Genomic DNA, 17,076 nt, shown 5'->3' on the forward strand with positions numbered 1-17,076 from the left:
CAATGTCAGAGCAAAAAGCTTAGGGTTTTTGATCTCAGATCCCTCACCTTAGCACAAATGAGGGTTTTTGATCTGTCAGACCAGCCGCGAAAAGCCTTTTGCGATGGACCTTAGCAAATCCCTAATCAATATCATAAAATAATGCCCCAATGTAAGAACATTACATGTACCATTCTGAAAAGGAGAATAATGAGAATAGGGCGGAATGGAATCAAAGCAGTGATTCTGCATCGCTTTGCCATTTCTTCCTTTGTCAAATGCAATTCCGTTGATTCTTTTTCCAAGCTACACAAAAGTGATATCAGGGTTCGATTGTGTTGTAGTAACAAGGATTAAATATATAATCCGTTTGACTAAGGTGAACTTTAGGATGATTCGCACCACTGTTAGACCTTGTGTCAAGTGGTGCGAATCATCCTACATGGGGTGCGAATCTATCAGCTCCCAATAAATATCTATTCTGATAAAGGGTTCAAGAATGGCCAATTCGTGTGGAGCCCACAGACTGGGATATTATCGTAGTGGCCCACAAGATGAATGGTGGTATCTCTACTCCCATGGGCGACGTGTAGAGCTGGGCTAGAGACAAAATGATTCCTCCGCGACACGAAATGATATTAATATACCCTCAAAGGATTTCTAAATAACCAAAATACCTGCCGACATTGCCATTTGAAAAGTTGGGGGATTTCAGCCCGGATGGTATTTCCTTTAATTTTAGAACTCACCATGGGTGTTTTGGTCATTTGGATAAACTTTAGGCAGGAATTAGTGAATTACTACGAGTACGACCCTCTTCATCCGAACAAATTTTCGGAATTGACCAGAAAATATTTCCGTCTTTGTAAGGAGATATGACCATCTAGAAAGAAGGTGAACGGAGGGTACTTTGGTCATTTCGAAGTATTTGTTCTGTCTGATAAAGACACGGTAGCTTTTCGATCATTCTCTCGCCAATGGAATGTCCTCGTATCTGAAAAACAACCATGAAATTTCTAGAATTGACTTATTTGTCTTGCCAAATGACCATATTGCCCTCAATCACTATTGAAAAGTCCAGCGTAGGAGGCTGGTAGGTTTTGGTACAGAGAATGATATTTTCTGGTCACTCCCTTCCACCGTACACGCGGCACGTGTTGGTTGATCGTAGCCATTGATCTGGTGGGCCAGCAATAAACTCCCACTTATTTGATCCAAGGGCTAGGATCAATCTCACAATCAAAGTACATCTGTCCAATGCTAGCAAATCTGGAGGGTGCTTCAGTCATTTCACTAGTGATGTTTCTAAAAAAGTGCTAGATAATTCAGAATGCTCTCAAATTGGATACAGCTAACGCCCATTTCAGCCCCCTGAGGGATGAGGATATTTTCTGTCATTTCACGAGCAAATTGCTTTAAAATCTGACATTAAATGACCATAATCCCTTCATTAATGCGAAATGCACATGACTTCAGTAACGTTCAGGGGTATTTCAGTCAATTTTCATAAACGGAGAACTCAGATCAGGGATAGTTTGGATATTTAAGGGAAATAAAGGGCTATTTTTGGTGATTCTCCCTATGAGACAATAATGAAATCTGAGCAAAGCTCAATCCACCAAAAGCTATCGTAAATTCTAACACTCAATGTAAATTTAAAAAACAAAAAGCTTGCAGAAGAGAAAAAGAAGGTTTTGGGTTTGGTCTGTAAAACCAGTCTTCTACTCTTCTTCTCTCTTCCCCTTTTAATATTTCAAATTCTCTCTCTCTCTCTCTCTCTCTCTCTCTCTCTCTCTCTTTTTCATTTTTAAAACACTTCTTTTTTTATTATTTTAAGAAATACGAATCGTTTGTCTTCCCCAAACCCCATATATTTTTTTTCTTGCACGCCCTTTTCTATCTCTTTCTTTCTCATTTTCTGTGTGTTATTTTTTTGGGGTTATTTGAGGAGGGTTTTAGAAATCTGCTTTATATGAAGGAGATCGAGCTACATGCACTTAGAATCTGATGAGAAGAGGAGTTTCTGACATACATAGAGAGCCCTTTGAGGTCTAGGATTCGGAATCATGTCTCAAACGAACTGGGAAGCGGATAAAATGTAAGCTTTTTTAGCTTTCTATTTTTTTTTTCTCTCTCTCTCTCTGTCTATCTCTTTTTGGTCTATTTTTTCTGGGTTCTTTGATTTTGGTTTTGTTTTTATTCTTGTTGCTTTTGGGAAAGGGTTTGGGTTTTGGATAAGCTCTTTTTGTGCTGTTTTTTCCTTCTATTTATTGGGTTTATGATTTAAGTTCTGTTCTTTCATGGGTTTTTGGTATTTTTTTTTTGATGTTTCTCATTTGAGTGTTGCATTTTTTTTTTTTTTTTGCATTTTAGGGTTTGGTATTTTGCACTTATTCTTTTTGGGTTTTGTTTATGTGCTTTGTTTTTGTTATTGTTGGGTTCTGTTCTTGCTTTGTTTCTTTCCTTTTTCTTTCTGTGGTGCATCTCTGTTTTTTTTTTTTTTTTTTTCTGTTATTATATGTTGGGATTTGATTTATATAATGTTATTTCTATATTGAGGTTTTTAGATTTTATTTTTGTTTATTTTTCTGTAGTGTCTAGGTAATGGGGTTGGTTTATGTACATATGTTCTCTCTCTGTGTGTGTGTGTGTGTGTATATATATATATATATATTTTTTTTTTTTTGTTGCTTTTCTTACTGATTCTACTTTATTGGATTAATGAAAACAGGTTGGATGTGTACATTCATGATTATTTAGTGAAGAGGAATTTGCAACAATCCGCAAAGGCCTTTCAAGTAGAAGGAAAAGTATCTTCAGATCCTGTTGGTAAGATCGCTTCAAAATTTTCGTGAAAAATAGAGAATTTAAACCCTTTTTTGGGTCTATTTTTTTTTAAAAAACCCTTTTTTTGGGTTTTTGGGTTTGTGATTCTTTTTCATTTGGATTGTTTTTGATTCTGTGTTTGGTGCGGGCTTTCAGCGATTGATGCTCCTGGTGGCTTTCTATTCGAATGGTGGTCTGTTTTCTGGGATATCTTTATTGCCAGGACAAATGAGAAGCACTCTGAGGTTGCTGCTTCTTACATAGAGGTAAGCTACAGTTTTTTTATTCATCATCTTACTTGTAACTTCATACTTTTGATAGGATATGTATTGTTTTTTATCTGTATGGGTCAAAGTTGCACTGATAAAAAATAGTACAACCTACAAGTTTTCTAGTCATTTCCCTTTCTTTTTCGGAAATAAATGTCAGAGATTGATGCAATTTGGTGGAATGGAAAATTTCAGTTGTATTTTATGTTCAAATAGCTGTTTCAGAAAGGATAGTACTAGAACTGTCTGGAATTCTGATGTGATTCTCGTTTCTCTACGGCAAATTTTTTCCAGTATGAGCACCTTCTTATGGGTTGAGTGATTTTTTATTGACATCACTTGCGAGCGCAGCATGTCATCTCTAGTATTCATTTTGTTGGCTATTTCTAGGATTTAGGATACAAATTCGTGTTTTTTGGAGGCAATTAACTTATATACAGGCGTAAAACAAAATCATCTGGTGATTCTATTCAGAGAAGTGGCTCGCCACCCTTTTTTTTTGTTTTGAAGCTTACATTTTTGTTCCGTTGGCTGTGAGGATGGTGGAACTTGTGACTTTTTACTGCCCATAGCGATTATTTAGGTAGTCATACAGAGGATTTTCTTTTCATGCTTATTAGCTACTGGAAGTAAAACTATATGGCCTTGCTAGAAAGTAAGTTTTTGACTATAATTCTCATAGTTTTAAAACTCCCCTGAGTCGACTCCCTTTTACCTTGGCTGCATCTGCGTTTTCGCCGAATTTGCCTTTTGGGTTTTGCCCTACAGAGTTAATAAAAACTCCTCCGACTATCCCGAATTATGATCGTGTCAACCGAGTACTCAGCCGCGTCAACTGAGCACTCGACTGCGTCGTGCTGAGTTAACTAGGATTTTCTTCGGCTGTGTTCCGCATTTTAAACACTGATAATCTTGTTGCTATGACTATTTATGAGAGAGTCACTTGTAAAATGGTTACAATGACAGACTCAATTAATCAAGTCTCGAGAACAGCAGCAACAGCAACAACAACCACAACAGCAACAACATCAGCAACAGCAACAACAGCAGCAGCAGCAGCAACAAATGCAAATGCAGCAAATTTTGTTACAGAGGCAGCAACAACAGCAGCAACAACAACAGCAACAGCAGCAACAACAACAACAGAGGAGAGAGGGAGCTCATCTTTTAAACGGTAACACCAATGGGCTTGTAGGCAATGATCCTCTTAGACAAAATCCTGGTGGAACTGCAAATGCTTTGGCAACAAAGATGTATGAGGAACGATTAAAGCTGCCTCTTCCGAGGGATACTTTGGACGATGCATCTATGAAGGTATTCTCCTAGTTGGTTGCCAGTTGTTATCTCTGAATTGCTCTTTATCACCCTCTTACTAAAGGTATTAATCTGAGAAATTCTATTACAGCAAAGGATTGCTGACAATGTGGGCCAGCTTCTGGATCCAAACCATGCCTCAATGTTAAAGTCAGCTTCTGCCACTGGCCAACCGTCAGGGTACCTTGCTCTTTAAACACTCCATAGTTCATATGTGTAGCTTAGGATCAGAAACCTTAATTGTGCCATAGTTTTGAATTTTGGCCGAAATCTGAAATTTCGGTTTCAGTCCAAACTGAAACCGAAAGTACATTGAATCGGTTTTTGACATGATTTCGGCTTCACTGAAATTCCGAAATTTACAAGATTTCCACCGAAATTTCTGAAATGACCGAAATTTGAATACCATAAATTTTTTTTACCAAATTTTACATGATTTCTGCCGAAATTTCTACAGATACTGAAATATTTCGATTTCGATGGTGGCCTAAACCAACACCGAAACCAAATTTTAAATCCTCGAATTGTACACAGTATTTATGTCAATGTATTTACAAATCTAAAAGCAGACCGTTGATTGCAAATGATCTTATCTTGATTCATTTTAATATCTTTCTGCTATTTCTGGTTCTGTTTTGATTATTTTTTTTTATCATTTGATTGATGTTACAATGCACTGTCTTCATCCGCTTGAGATGCGTAATTGCCTAGCCACTGAGTGCATTTTTCAATTTCAGTCAAGTGTTACATGGGACAGCTGGGGGTATGTCAGGGACTCTTCAGCAAGTCCAAGCTCGAAACCAACAACTTCCTACCCAGGTATGCATTTATGAGTACAGATACTTGCTTATTTGTTTATTCTTGTTATGTGTTGGTGTGACTGGAATAGTGAAACAGGACATAAAAAGCGAGATGAATCTGGCAATGACCCCCAGGGGGGGTGCAGGTCCTGATGGATCTTTAATCGGAGTTCCTGGTATTGATTATTCTACCTTGTGGAGTTCATATATATTTGAACATTTTTTTTTTGAATATAATTGCAAACCTTTATTGCAAAGAAATTATCTTCGTCTTATTGGGTGTTGAGCAAGAGGCCCTAGGATTTGGCGGCTGTGATTTGGTGTGATGATGATTGTAGTATATGCCATTTTCTTGTTAACTTGAATTCATCCTTTTTATTTCTGTTCTCATCACCTTCTCATCACTTTTTCTTCTAGTTCTTGTATTTTGTTTTTCCTATTGTTTTATATGTTCTTATAAAAAAATATGAGCAGTTAGAAGTACATGTGGGGCCCACTTGTTCAATGATCTAGACCATTAATATGTTAGGCCTTGCTATGCAATGGCCATGTATCAAAATCCACTCCCATAACGCTCCAATTTGTGGCCATTAAATTAGATGGTAGGAAAAAAGGAAGCAACAATCTGCATTCACAGACACAAATTGAAGGCTTACGATCGTCCGATGAGAGTGGATTTTGATTCATGACGTTTCCACAGTTTATTTGGATCATTAAATAAGTGGGCCCCACTTTTACTTCCACCCACTTGTATTTTCCATTGGAAAAATGTGTGCATCATATAAAAACCCTTATTTTATAACAAAGAGGAAGTTACAACCTGCATGTAACCTTTTGGGCTGTTATCTTCACGAATTTCATAGAAGCGTCAATGGTTGATGGTTATTGCCCTGTTATGGCAGGATCAAATCAAGGGGGTAACAATTTGACTTTGAAAGGATGGCCTCTCGCTGTAAGTTATTTGCGAAGCACTTCATAAGCCATTTCTAGTTGAACTCTCATTATTATTATTATTTTTTGAATGGTTAAACTCTCATTATTTTTTATTGAATGGTACTTGAAATCATATTATGATTACAACTTTTTGGATATTGCTGTCAATGTACAGAACCCATGAACAGTAGTTACACAATTATGGTAGTGCTAGAATAGGAATTTAAGCCAAGTCCGTTAAGAAATGCTCCTAACTCAGTTCTTTAGAAGATGTAGACATGTTTTTTTCGCAAGAGAATATGAGCTGAGGAAAGTTTTGGGGTCTGTGTTCTCGTACTGAATTTTAATCTCAATTGTCAAAATTTTCTTGAGCTGAGGAAATGCTCCATGTTCTTGTCTGCTTTGGATTTGATATAAACTGTACTTCAAAATGTTCTCACTCGTGCAACTTGCTTGGTTTTAAATTTCCACCGAAACTGACACAGAACGTCCGAAATGTTTCTGTTTCCATCCCCGTCGAGACTGAAACCCAAACGACTGAAATGCATATTTGCTTGCTAAATGTTTTTTGTTTTAAAGTTAAAACCTTGGTGACTTATTTTTGCCCTCACGAAGGTTTAGAAGATATTTTATCACCAAGCCTCTTTTCAAAGACTTTCCCTGGTATAAGATAATCAGATTGGGGAAGGTGTTTGCTAGTCTCTTATCATATTTGATTTGAGTCATGTTTTCGGGGTCTAAGACATTGATTTATACAAGTTGGACTTCAATATAGACCAATGATGATATGATAAAAAAAACAAATCCTAATAGCCAGTTAACATGATTAATAAATATAAATCATCAATCAAGCAAGAAACAAATACCTTTTTTTTTGGTATTAACCAAGTGAGCTTCATGATGTATGGCCTAACGAGACATTTTCAATGAGTGTATACCTACAATCCGAAGTTTTGAAGCCATTGCTCGGATACATTTGGTGTAAAATGGACAACACAGTATAGAAACGTCCAAAAATCGGAGGGTTAGGATCATCCTATGGATATGTGTATTGGGCCACTGCATATCGACGTTAGGGACCAATAAATGAATGGTTTGGATTACCCAAGCATCCTACAATGTGGGCTCTACTGTACTTGTTGGCTGCTTATGTTGCTACACACACAGCCACCATATGAAAACTCAAAATTAAGTAATAATATGACACCTGTAGCAAAGATAACTGTGGCAGATCTGGGCTCGAGTTTCTCTTTTGAACTTGGGGCTTGCAATTGTTCAAGTGTTTGCACTGCAGCACTTTCGTTGCGTACACAATTCGTCCTTGACTTTCACGGATGTCCACTACCTTACCCTCAAGGTTATTGGCTCTTTTGTCCTTGCAAATTATGTGTTGAAGGAGATACATTATTATTTAGATCCTCACTTTGGGTTATCGAGATGCTGGAAATTTGGGTTGAAGCCCATGCCCGTAGAAAAATACTGTTTAATTGCTGGCTGACTAAGTTACATGGGTATTTGACCAGCAACTTCAATACTGGTCAGCCCTCCTTTTTTCTCCTTTATAAACAATTTTAATATGTGGGGTTCCCTTACTGTCTTTTGCATCTCATATATCTGTATTTTTTGTTCTCCCCTTTCGTTCATAGTTTTCCATCTCTCTCTCTCTCTCTGATTGGTTAGTTTACAATCTCGTTGTAGAAAAATATTTAATTTAAGCACTTAAAAGGCAATAATTGCAGCTTTTGATATCATCTAAAGGTTGCGAGACCGGAAATGGTTGTAATTGCCTGTAATTTCTAGTAGGATGCATGTGATTTTATAGTGTTTAATGGAAATCTAGTGTTAAGACTTCCTACTATATGACCAATGAAGATATGCATGTCAATGTAAGTTAATGTAAGTTAACTTTTTATCTTTTGCTTCCAATTCTGTTTACTTTGTCGCGCGTCACTTTTTGTAGGGCTTTGATCAGCTTCGCTCAGGGATTCTACAACAGCAAAAGTCATTTATACAGTCTCCACAACCATTTCATCAACTACATATGTTGACTCCGCAGCAACAACAGCTTTTGTTTCAGGCGCAACAAAATCTGACTTCCCCTTCAACAGGTGATGTTGACAGCAGACGGTTGAGAATGCTTCTAAACAACAGAAATATAGTTCTTGGGAAGGATGGTCATTCCAATTCGGTTGGTGATATAGCTCAGAATGTTGGATCTCCAATGCAAGCCGCATGTCCTGGTTTGCCTCGTGGTGACACGGATATGTTAATTAAGGTGCTCTTCTTTTATACCCGCCTTCTCTTTCTTGAATTGCTACTATTATGTATTGGTTTATGAGATAATTTGCTGTTGGTGTGTTCCTTTCTGCTCCCTCTTATCAGTTTCTGAGAGAGTAATCCTTCAGCTCGGTGAGATATCTTCGGAAGTAGTGCTGTTTTCATTACATATTGCATTCTTGGGGGTTGTTTGATTACCTCAAAGTCCTCATGTCATATGACACATGTAATAGGCTTTTGGGTGCCGAATGCCAGTTACAACACCATTGTACATCACTATATGATGTGATCTGCCATTAGTATTTATTTATTTATGGGCATACATGTTTTTTTATTTGCTTAGACTTTATTTAGGGACATAATTCATAATTTATTAAACCTAGATGCGAAGAATGTCCACATCAACATATGGCCCCACCTTTCTCACTTTTTTCCTGAGGCCTATCATTCATTAAATTCTTTTAAACCATTTAATGTCTTTTCTTAAAAAAAAAAAATCTTTAATCCTATTGTCTAGCCCCCCGCTGGGGCTCACCATTGATCCCTAAAGCCCTCGTCCGTCTAAAGCCCTGAATGTTCTTTCTTGGTTCAAATTCCACTCAGCTCTTCCAGACTTGTGTGCAAACCATCCTATCTCCAATTTAAGCTTAGTTACCCTTATTTTAGATTATCCCTAGTGCCGTTGTGCAAACCATCCTATCTTCAATTTAAGTTTAATTACCCTTATTTTAGATTATCCCTAGTGCTGTTACCCATATATACAAAGACAGAGAATTTAGTTTATAAAATCTAAGACTTTGACTTAGACACTTCAGATCTTCAGGAGGTCTTCAAGTCTTCAAAGTATTTTCTCTTGAGCAAGGCTAACTTCATGGATCTTCTCTTGGTCTTAGAATCTTCAACTTAGGCTTCACTCTCCGTGGCTCCAAGTTCATTGCCTCCACATTTCAATGTGCTTCAATTTGATCTACAAATTGCTTTCTTAAAAAGCATTGAAACATTAATTTAATCAATTGATATAAGTTTCCATTTTGTGTTTTGTTGTCATCAGAACAGACTTGACGAAGAGACCAAGGTTGAACCCTAGGGCTAACAGTGATTTTTGTCAATTAGGACAGATAGTAGTTGTATAACTTGTATTTTTTAGCGATGCCCTAGGTCGTAGGGTCTATCTCAGGGCAATTAGGTGTCAGTTACGTTGTGCACTATCAATATATTTTTGTTTAGGCATCCTAGTGTCTTCCCGGTGTCCGTAGGGTTGTTCTGCACGTCGAATTATCCATTTTGAACTATGGCTAATAGGTCGATTCTCCACATCAGGGGCATGGTTGAGTGCAGCCTAGGGGCATGGCAACGAAGTACTCAGCCTACATTGGATCAACACTCAAACATGTTGGCTAAGAGTGAAGTCACTACGGATTGCATTAGCGAACATGTTGGACTTAAGGCTCTCGGAAATGCAATGACCGCCCATCCTATCAACGTATGCTAGGCAAGGTGAGTTGAAAGGGCATTGATGGAGGCCCCACTGGTTCATCTATTATATGCCGTGGCCAGTCATCTGAACTCTACCCGCGTTCGAAGAGAACCGCCACAAGACCACCAGTAGGTGTGACAAGCACATGGCGTAGATTTCTAAGATTCAAATATCAAAATACCACCTCCAAATATTTTTAATGTGATGAACAATATCACAGAATGCCTAATTGTCCATGCAGTACATTCGATCATCAAACCAACCTAGCAAAACCAGTAAATAACGAAGATAGAACTAACCTTGGTCCTTGAAGGAGGATATGGTCCCTAGATGAAAGTGCTCCCCATGAGGGGACATATGAGCAATCTCATGCGGGCGAGTGAGCGAGCACGATGAGACCATACTTGATAGGGCTCATATGGGAATAATTTGTGTCACCCAATGCATGGTAAGTTAGCCCATTAAAGGTCTCAAACTCCCAACACAGTCATGTATTCTCTTACAGTCAGAACAACTAGGGGATATCAGTCCATTGTTGTTATGGTTTATAGGTTCCTTGATGTATCTCATTTCATGTTGATTTGTGTAGCTAGTTTATCCGATAGAATTTTTTGTAGGAAAATAGGGATTATATTTCAATTTGATAGTTAGTACCTGTCAAAAAATATTTCAATTTGATAGTACATACTTCAGATTAGATGGATGTACAAAGTGATCGGTCACAGGTTAGGGCACTCGTGAAAGTGCTTAGCCGGTGAGTGATATCATGGATGAACCTTCATTTTATCCATGACAGAGTTTACATACTGTAGTTCTATGACCGATTCCTTTGATACCTTATATAGCCTTCCCATTCCATGCCTCCTAAACTATACGTCTATATCCTGTCCTAGGAAAGGCACTGCCGAGGCCGACCTGCCGAAGCCTTCTACTTCGATATTGAGGAGGTACATTGAGAGGTGCTAAAGAAATTGAGACAGTTTTGAAGTGAACGAGATGGCCACTGATCAGTTTTAGAGAGCCGGTATTCAATCAATATGACCGAATCATGATTGGAGGCTATCATTATCAGTACCTTGGAATTAAGAACTTCCTCCTCTGTGGTGTTCTCACATAATTTACGCTATACCAACTTTATATTTATACCGTAGTGGTGACCAATGGCATGTAAAGTTCTGAAAACATTTGAGTATGTAACATTTGATGAAGTTCATTTGATTGTTTTAGTAACTGTCAGTACTTATTTCCAGTCATTCCAAGGCCTGCAGGCTTCCTTGATATAATTGCTTTTATTACTTATTTCCAATCATTATAAGGCATTCAGGCTTCCTTAATATGCTCATTTATGTGTAGTAGAAAATAGCTCAGATGCAGCAGCAGCAGCAACAACAAAACAGTAATCAGCAGCAACAGCTTCAGCAGCAGCACGCACTTTCAAGTCAGCAGTCGCACAGTTCAAACCACTATCTTCATCACAACGACAAAATGGGCCCTGGCAGTGTCACAGTCGATGGCAGCATGTCAAACATATTTCGTGGAAATGACCAGGTCAGTCTTTTCTACTGGTAAAATGTGCTATGGCCCACATAGCATGTCACCCTATTTTGTTTGGGGATCACAGTTTGGAAATATTTGATTAATTTTGCATAGGATATATCTTTTTTTATCATGCTTTGACAGAGATCCATATTTTTTGTATGACTTTGGCTACTAATTTTTTTTATGCAATTTGAAGGCTTCAAAGAATCAGACCGGGCGAAAGAGAAAGCAGCCTGTTTCATCTTCTGGTCCTGCAAATAGTTCAGGAACTGCAAATACCGCAGGACCCTCCCCAAGTTCAGCTCCCTCAACGCCCTCAACTCATACACCGGGAGATGTGATTTCAATGCCTTCTATGCAGCATAGTGCTGGCTCATCTAAGCCGTTGATTATGTTTGGCCCTGATGGAACCGGAACTCTTGCATCACCATCAAATCAATTGGTTAGTACATCTCTGTTTTCTAGCATTGGATTTTATAAGGTAGTTCGTGTCAAACAACAGTAAAATATAACTTTATTAGAGAATGCGAAAATCCTTACTCGTGCAAAGTCTCATTAGCACTCCATTTTGGCAGTGGGATGATAAAGAAATTGAATTGCAGGCTGATATGGATCGGTTTGTGGAGGATGGTTCCTTAGATGATAACGTAGAGTCATTCTTACATGATGATACTGACCGCCGTGATACAGTTGGACGCTGTATGGATGTCACCAAAGGTGTGAACAATTCAGTTTGTTACATGTGTGTGTGTGTGTGTGTGTGTGTAGGGGCGGAGCCACATATAGTGTGGAGGGGGCCACGGCCATTCCAATGACTTGAAAAATCCCTTCTATACACTGTAACACAGAAGGGGTTTTTCCGGCGTTCAAGAACGCCGCTAAAAGAAAAATCACATTTACTGGCGTTCCTGAACGCCGGTAATAGTAAGCGGCCCCCCAAGACCAATGCACTATTAGTCCGGCCCCCCCAAGTGTAAATTCCGGCCCCCCATGGATAGGCCCCATTGGATCATCGTAACCCTGCCCCATTGGATCATCGTAACCCTGCCATTTGTGGAGGGATAAAATAGGCAGAAACATGGACACACAGTGTCTGTCCATTTTCCCCTCCACCTTTGATTGGGTTAGGATGATCCAATGGGGCTGATTTTTGGGACACACCCTATCCATGGAAGGGCCTTCCAAATGAATGCTTGTGATCCCCCAAAAAATGTTGGCCCCCACCCTGTTGCTGCACTTGAGTGCAGGTAACTTATCTTCACTCTTGTGCAGGAACACTTTACTCTCTAGATATATTAACAGTTAGACATTTTCAATTGGCGGATGATCTTATTCTTCTTTTTAAGAAATTTCGGAATATATTTGATTCTTCTGCCAGGATTTACATTTACGGAGGTTAATTATATCCGGGCAAGTTCAACTAAAGTTGTCTGCTGCCACTTTTCATCCGATGGAAAACTGCTTGCTACTGGTGGCCATGATAAAAAGGTGAGAACCATCGAGTGGCAATTTTCAGTCAAACTATTATGTGAAATGCCATATAAAGTCGCTAGTAGTGTAAAACTTTGACCTCAAAGTGAATGAATTGCTTGATGATTTTGCTATGCAGGCAGTCTTGTGGTCCACAGATACTTTAAAGCCAAAGTCTACACTAGAAGAGCATGCTCTGCTGATTACCGATGTTCGTTTTAGCCCAAGCTTGCCTCGTCTGGCTACATCTTCTTTTGACAAAACTGTTAGGGTTTGGGAAGTTGATAATGTTAGTGAAAATGCTCTTTCCTCTTCCTGACTTGCTTAGATAATCTTTGTGATAATATATTGCTTAGATAATCTTTGTGCAAGTAACCTTTCTTTTGGAAAATACTTCTTGTAACTATCCCCGCACACGCTTGTCTCTTCTCGTCTTTTATTCCGAGCATTAATGGCGGCTCTTTTATGCCCTTTAGTTTTATCACGTATCCATGGATTCTTATGCACTATGCTACTTTATATGGTTACCATATATAAGTTTTGATTGGTATGAATCACGGGTACTGCATGGCTTTAAGTTTTAACATATAGACTCTTTAAGTTTCAGGTTTTGCCAAGTGCAAATGTCAAATAGGACCCTAAACAGGAATACAGATTTGTTTATATGTTCATATGTATGATGCCATGGTTTGGTGTTTAGGGTTAAGGGGTCTACTGCATATGTGCCACCCCTGTAATTTTTACCAAGGAGACTTCATTTTCTATGCTACAAGCATTGCCATCCATCCTTCGTGGCTGTCTAACTTCATTTTGAACCATTGTGATATTTTCTTTTTCTTTTTAGAATGTTGTTGGACAGGTCACTGGGTTTATTTTATTCATGATACTTAAATGAGGCATGTCAGGCAATCCGTGTGCTGTGAGAATTTGGCATCTTGGATTGTGGATTGTGGGTGCATATTTTTTTTTCTACTTTTAATTTGTGATAATACTCATAGTTTCTAAACTCCCCATCATCATCTTGGACTCCCCCGAGTCGACTCCCATTTATCTTGGCCGTGTTCTTGTCCGAGTCCAGGTTTTGTCCGTGATTTGCACTACATAGTCAATTAAAAGTCCTTTGATCCTTCCGAGTTATGACCGTATCAACTGAGCACTTGAGCCCATCAACCAAATACTCGACCGTGTCGAGCCGAGTCGACTAGGATTTGCTTTGGCCGCGTATTGACCTCCATCCGCGTTTTGAAACACTGATGATACTTGCTTCTTTCTTAACTGGTTGTGGTTGTTATCAAAGTTAATCTGCATATAATTTTGTTGCATTGTAGCTTGATTTTGATCCCATACAAAGTTTTATTTCTTTAGGCTAGATGCCATCAATCAATTATTTTCTGTGTGCTATGCTTGCAAGGCTTTTCTTGACTAGATGGCATCACTGTGCAGCCAGGCTTTTCAATTCGTAATTTTACCGGGCATTCTGCATCAGTAATGTCCCTTGACTTCCATCCAAATAAGGAGGATCTCATCTGCTCTTGTGATGGAGACAGTGAAATACGATACTGGAATATAAAAAATGGTAGCTGTGCTAGAGTCTTCAAGGTATGCATTACTAGTGTTGGTTAATGAGTACAGCTTATAACTGCTAGTTGTTGACTGGTCATGATTTCCTACACTTAAACAGCATTTTATTGTCTTTTAGTTCATTGTCTTAGCTTATTTATGCAGGGTGGGACAACCCAGATGAGATTCCAACCACGTCTTGGCAGGTATCTAGCAGCTGCTGCTGAGAATGTTGTATCCATACTGGATGTTGAGACCCAAACTTGCCTTCATTCTTTACAGGTTAGTTAGTGATGAGTTTTCGATTGGTGACTCTTAATATTTGTAAATCTATGAATCGATGAATGATCAATATTTTTGAAATTATTGTTTAAAAAAAATATTTGTGAAGCTATTGTTTTTTAAAAAAAAAAAACTGTAGTTGATTTTTTATCATACAAAACTAAGAGAGCTTCTTTTGTGAATCTGAGATATAGGCTCGTAAAATCATATTTGGAATTCACCCAGTGACACATTTGACCACTCCTCTGATAGCACCAGAAGATTTGTGAGCCAAACCAAGGTCCCTACCGTCTCTTTACCTCTTCTCATCTTTTGGTCTTTTCGACCAGGCGAAGCTAGCTCTAATATTGACTATTGAAACCAATTCCCAATTGTTACGTCCACCTGGGAAAAGAAGAACGAAATCGAAAACCAGCCAGATCTTCCTTCTCCTCGGGTTGATCCGGGTGACCACCTGCTCTCTGGAAGTTTAAACCTTGTTGACTCTGACAACAGTCGCGACTATAAACAGACTCGCGAGTCTGGCAGGGCGGTACGCTCTGCTCTCTCGCGACCCCTACTCTAATCAAAAGACTAAAGGCCCCTACTGAAGATTCAAAAGGCGAGCACTGAAATGAGAAAGGCTTGTAGACTCGTGACGCAACACGATTTCGGTTCACACTAGAAAGTGCTTCGAATTACGAGCTGCAATCCTTGTTTGTGTGGCTTCGACTACTGAGGGAGTTAGCTTTGTCTTTGAACCAACAGAATGCCAGTGCCCCTTTTATTGGGCTCGAGGCAATTTAATTTTGGCAGAAAAAGGGCCTACATGAGCTTGAGGAGGTGAGGGTAGTCCCATAGCTTCCTTTCTGTGCATTTTCTTGGGGCAAATGCATAAATGGCCTTTTTCTTGTTTTGCTCAAAAAAAGGCCCTTGTTGCAGTAGAGTAGTTGACACCTTGTACTTTCAGAAGCTCTTTGATATTTTGCAGAAAGTGTTTGCTCCAAGTCTGGCTGCAATTGCATCACATATCTGCTAGAGGAATCCGATTATTACTAACAATGATTTTCTTCCTCTATATGCTATCACTATTAAGATTTTGTATTCTAATTATAAATGTCTATTTAGGCATCCTTTTTCTCCGTTTACCTGATTATTGACATGATCTGTTTCTTGTCATTGAGTAACTAATCTTTCATTTTTCCTATGGGTTGTAATGGCAGGGACACACGAAGCCAGTCCATTCTGTGTGTTGGAATCCTACAGGTGAGTATCTGGCATCTGTCAGTGAAGACTCGGTTAGGGTGTGGACACTCGGTTCTGGGAGTGAAGGTGAGTGTGTGCATGAGTTGAGCTGCAACGGCAACAAATTCCACTCCTGTGTTTTCCATCCTACATATCCATCTTTGTTGGTCATTGGCTGTTACCAGGCAAGTCTCCTCTACCATTTCGTGCAATTTATCACTGGCCATTAACCAGTTCATTTATTATATTCATGATTGACATAAAACCTTTTTAACTTGGAAATGTTATTGTTTGCTTTAGTTGTATTATAAAATAAACTGATATAAAATGTCTCATATAAAATCTCGTATGGGCATTTTTTTGCTGGCACATCCCTATATATATTTGAAATATATATGCCTGTTTTCTCAGAGACAGACATGGAACAAAACATGACACAATTCGTTTGTATTTATTTGTGATTTGAAAACGATGTAAATTGAGCATTGTTTGCTGTAAAACGTAGAGATTAGGTGTGAAAAGTAGCAGCGTTAGAAAGCTATACTCGCGCATATTAATCATGTTGTATTGTTTGTCCAAAAATGAAGTCTATATATAACCAATTGTTTTCTTAATCATGTTGTATTGTTTGTGTTCTTACAGTCTTTGGAGCTTTGGAACATGGCCGAGAACAAGACAATGACTCTGGCCGCACACGAGGGACTAATTGCAGCCTTGGCAGTCTCGAACGTTACGGGTTTGGTGGCCTCAGCAAGTCACGATAAGTTTGTCAAACTTTGGAAGTGATTGTTATGATATAACAGGGCATCCACAGCTAGTTTCCACTAGGTCTAACATTTACGGTGTTTTGTTTTGATTGCAGAGAGTCTAGCTGGAAAAGGGTTGCTAGACTCCATTGTTGTCTCTTTCTTGTACCCATTTAACAGCAGAAGAGTCCTTTGTTACCTCATACTAACCATGCTGTTGTTTGTTGTTGTAGTTGTAGCTGTTATAATTATAATAGGGAGAATGACTAAGGCATCATATTACTCTTTAATTAGTGAAGGCAATCCATTTGCACAATCTTTTAGTTGTGTACATACTCTTTAAGTATATGCAAATATTTATAGAAATCGTTTTCTGGCAA

The 17,076-nt window shown here is 38.7% G+C and overlaps 1 protein-coding gene across 2 annotated transcripts; it reads left to right on the forward strand.

Moving 5' to 3' along the window:
• The first annotated feature begins 1,759 nt into the window (after positions 1-1,759).
• Positions 1,760-17,076, forward strand: LOC143847034 (transcriptional corepressor LEUNIG-like). Of its 2 annotated transcripts, none has more exons than XM_077355702.1 (18): positions 1,760-2,077; positions 2,711-2,808; positions 2,962-3,071; positions 4,041-4,388; positions 4,480-4,568; positions 5,126-5,207; positions 5,286-5,364; positions 6,091-6,140; positions 8,082-8,396; positions 11,232-11,423; positions 11,611-11,856; positions 11,990-12,131; positions 12,793-12,902; positions 13,024-13,173; positions 14,328-14,483; positions 14,610-14,726; positions 15,929-16,135; positions 16,593-17,076. In XM_077355702.1, the coding sequence occupies exons 1-18, from the start codon at positions 2,046-2,048 to the stop codon at positions 16,734-16,736; spliced, it is 2,667 nt and encodes an 888-aa protein (XP_077211817.1). In that variant the 5' UTR covers positions 1,760-2,045; the 3' UTR covers positions 16,737-17,076. The 2 variants fall into 2 exon arrangements, with proteins under 2 accessions (XP_077211817.1, XP_077211826.1); XM_077355711.1 differs by having other exon boundaries at positions 12,017-12,131.

The sequence above is a fragment of the Tasmannia lanceolata genome, unplaced genomic scaffold (genome assembly GCF_043159265.1).
Source record: "Tasmannia lanceolata isolate RefF3 unplaced genomic scaffold, GAP_Taslan_0.1 ptg000003l, whole genome shotgun sequence".
NCBI classification, from domain to species: Eukaryota; Viridiplantae; Streptophyta; class Magnoliopsida; order Canellales; family Winteraceae; genus Tasmannia; species Tasmannia lanceolata.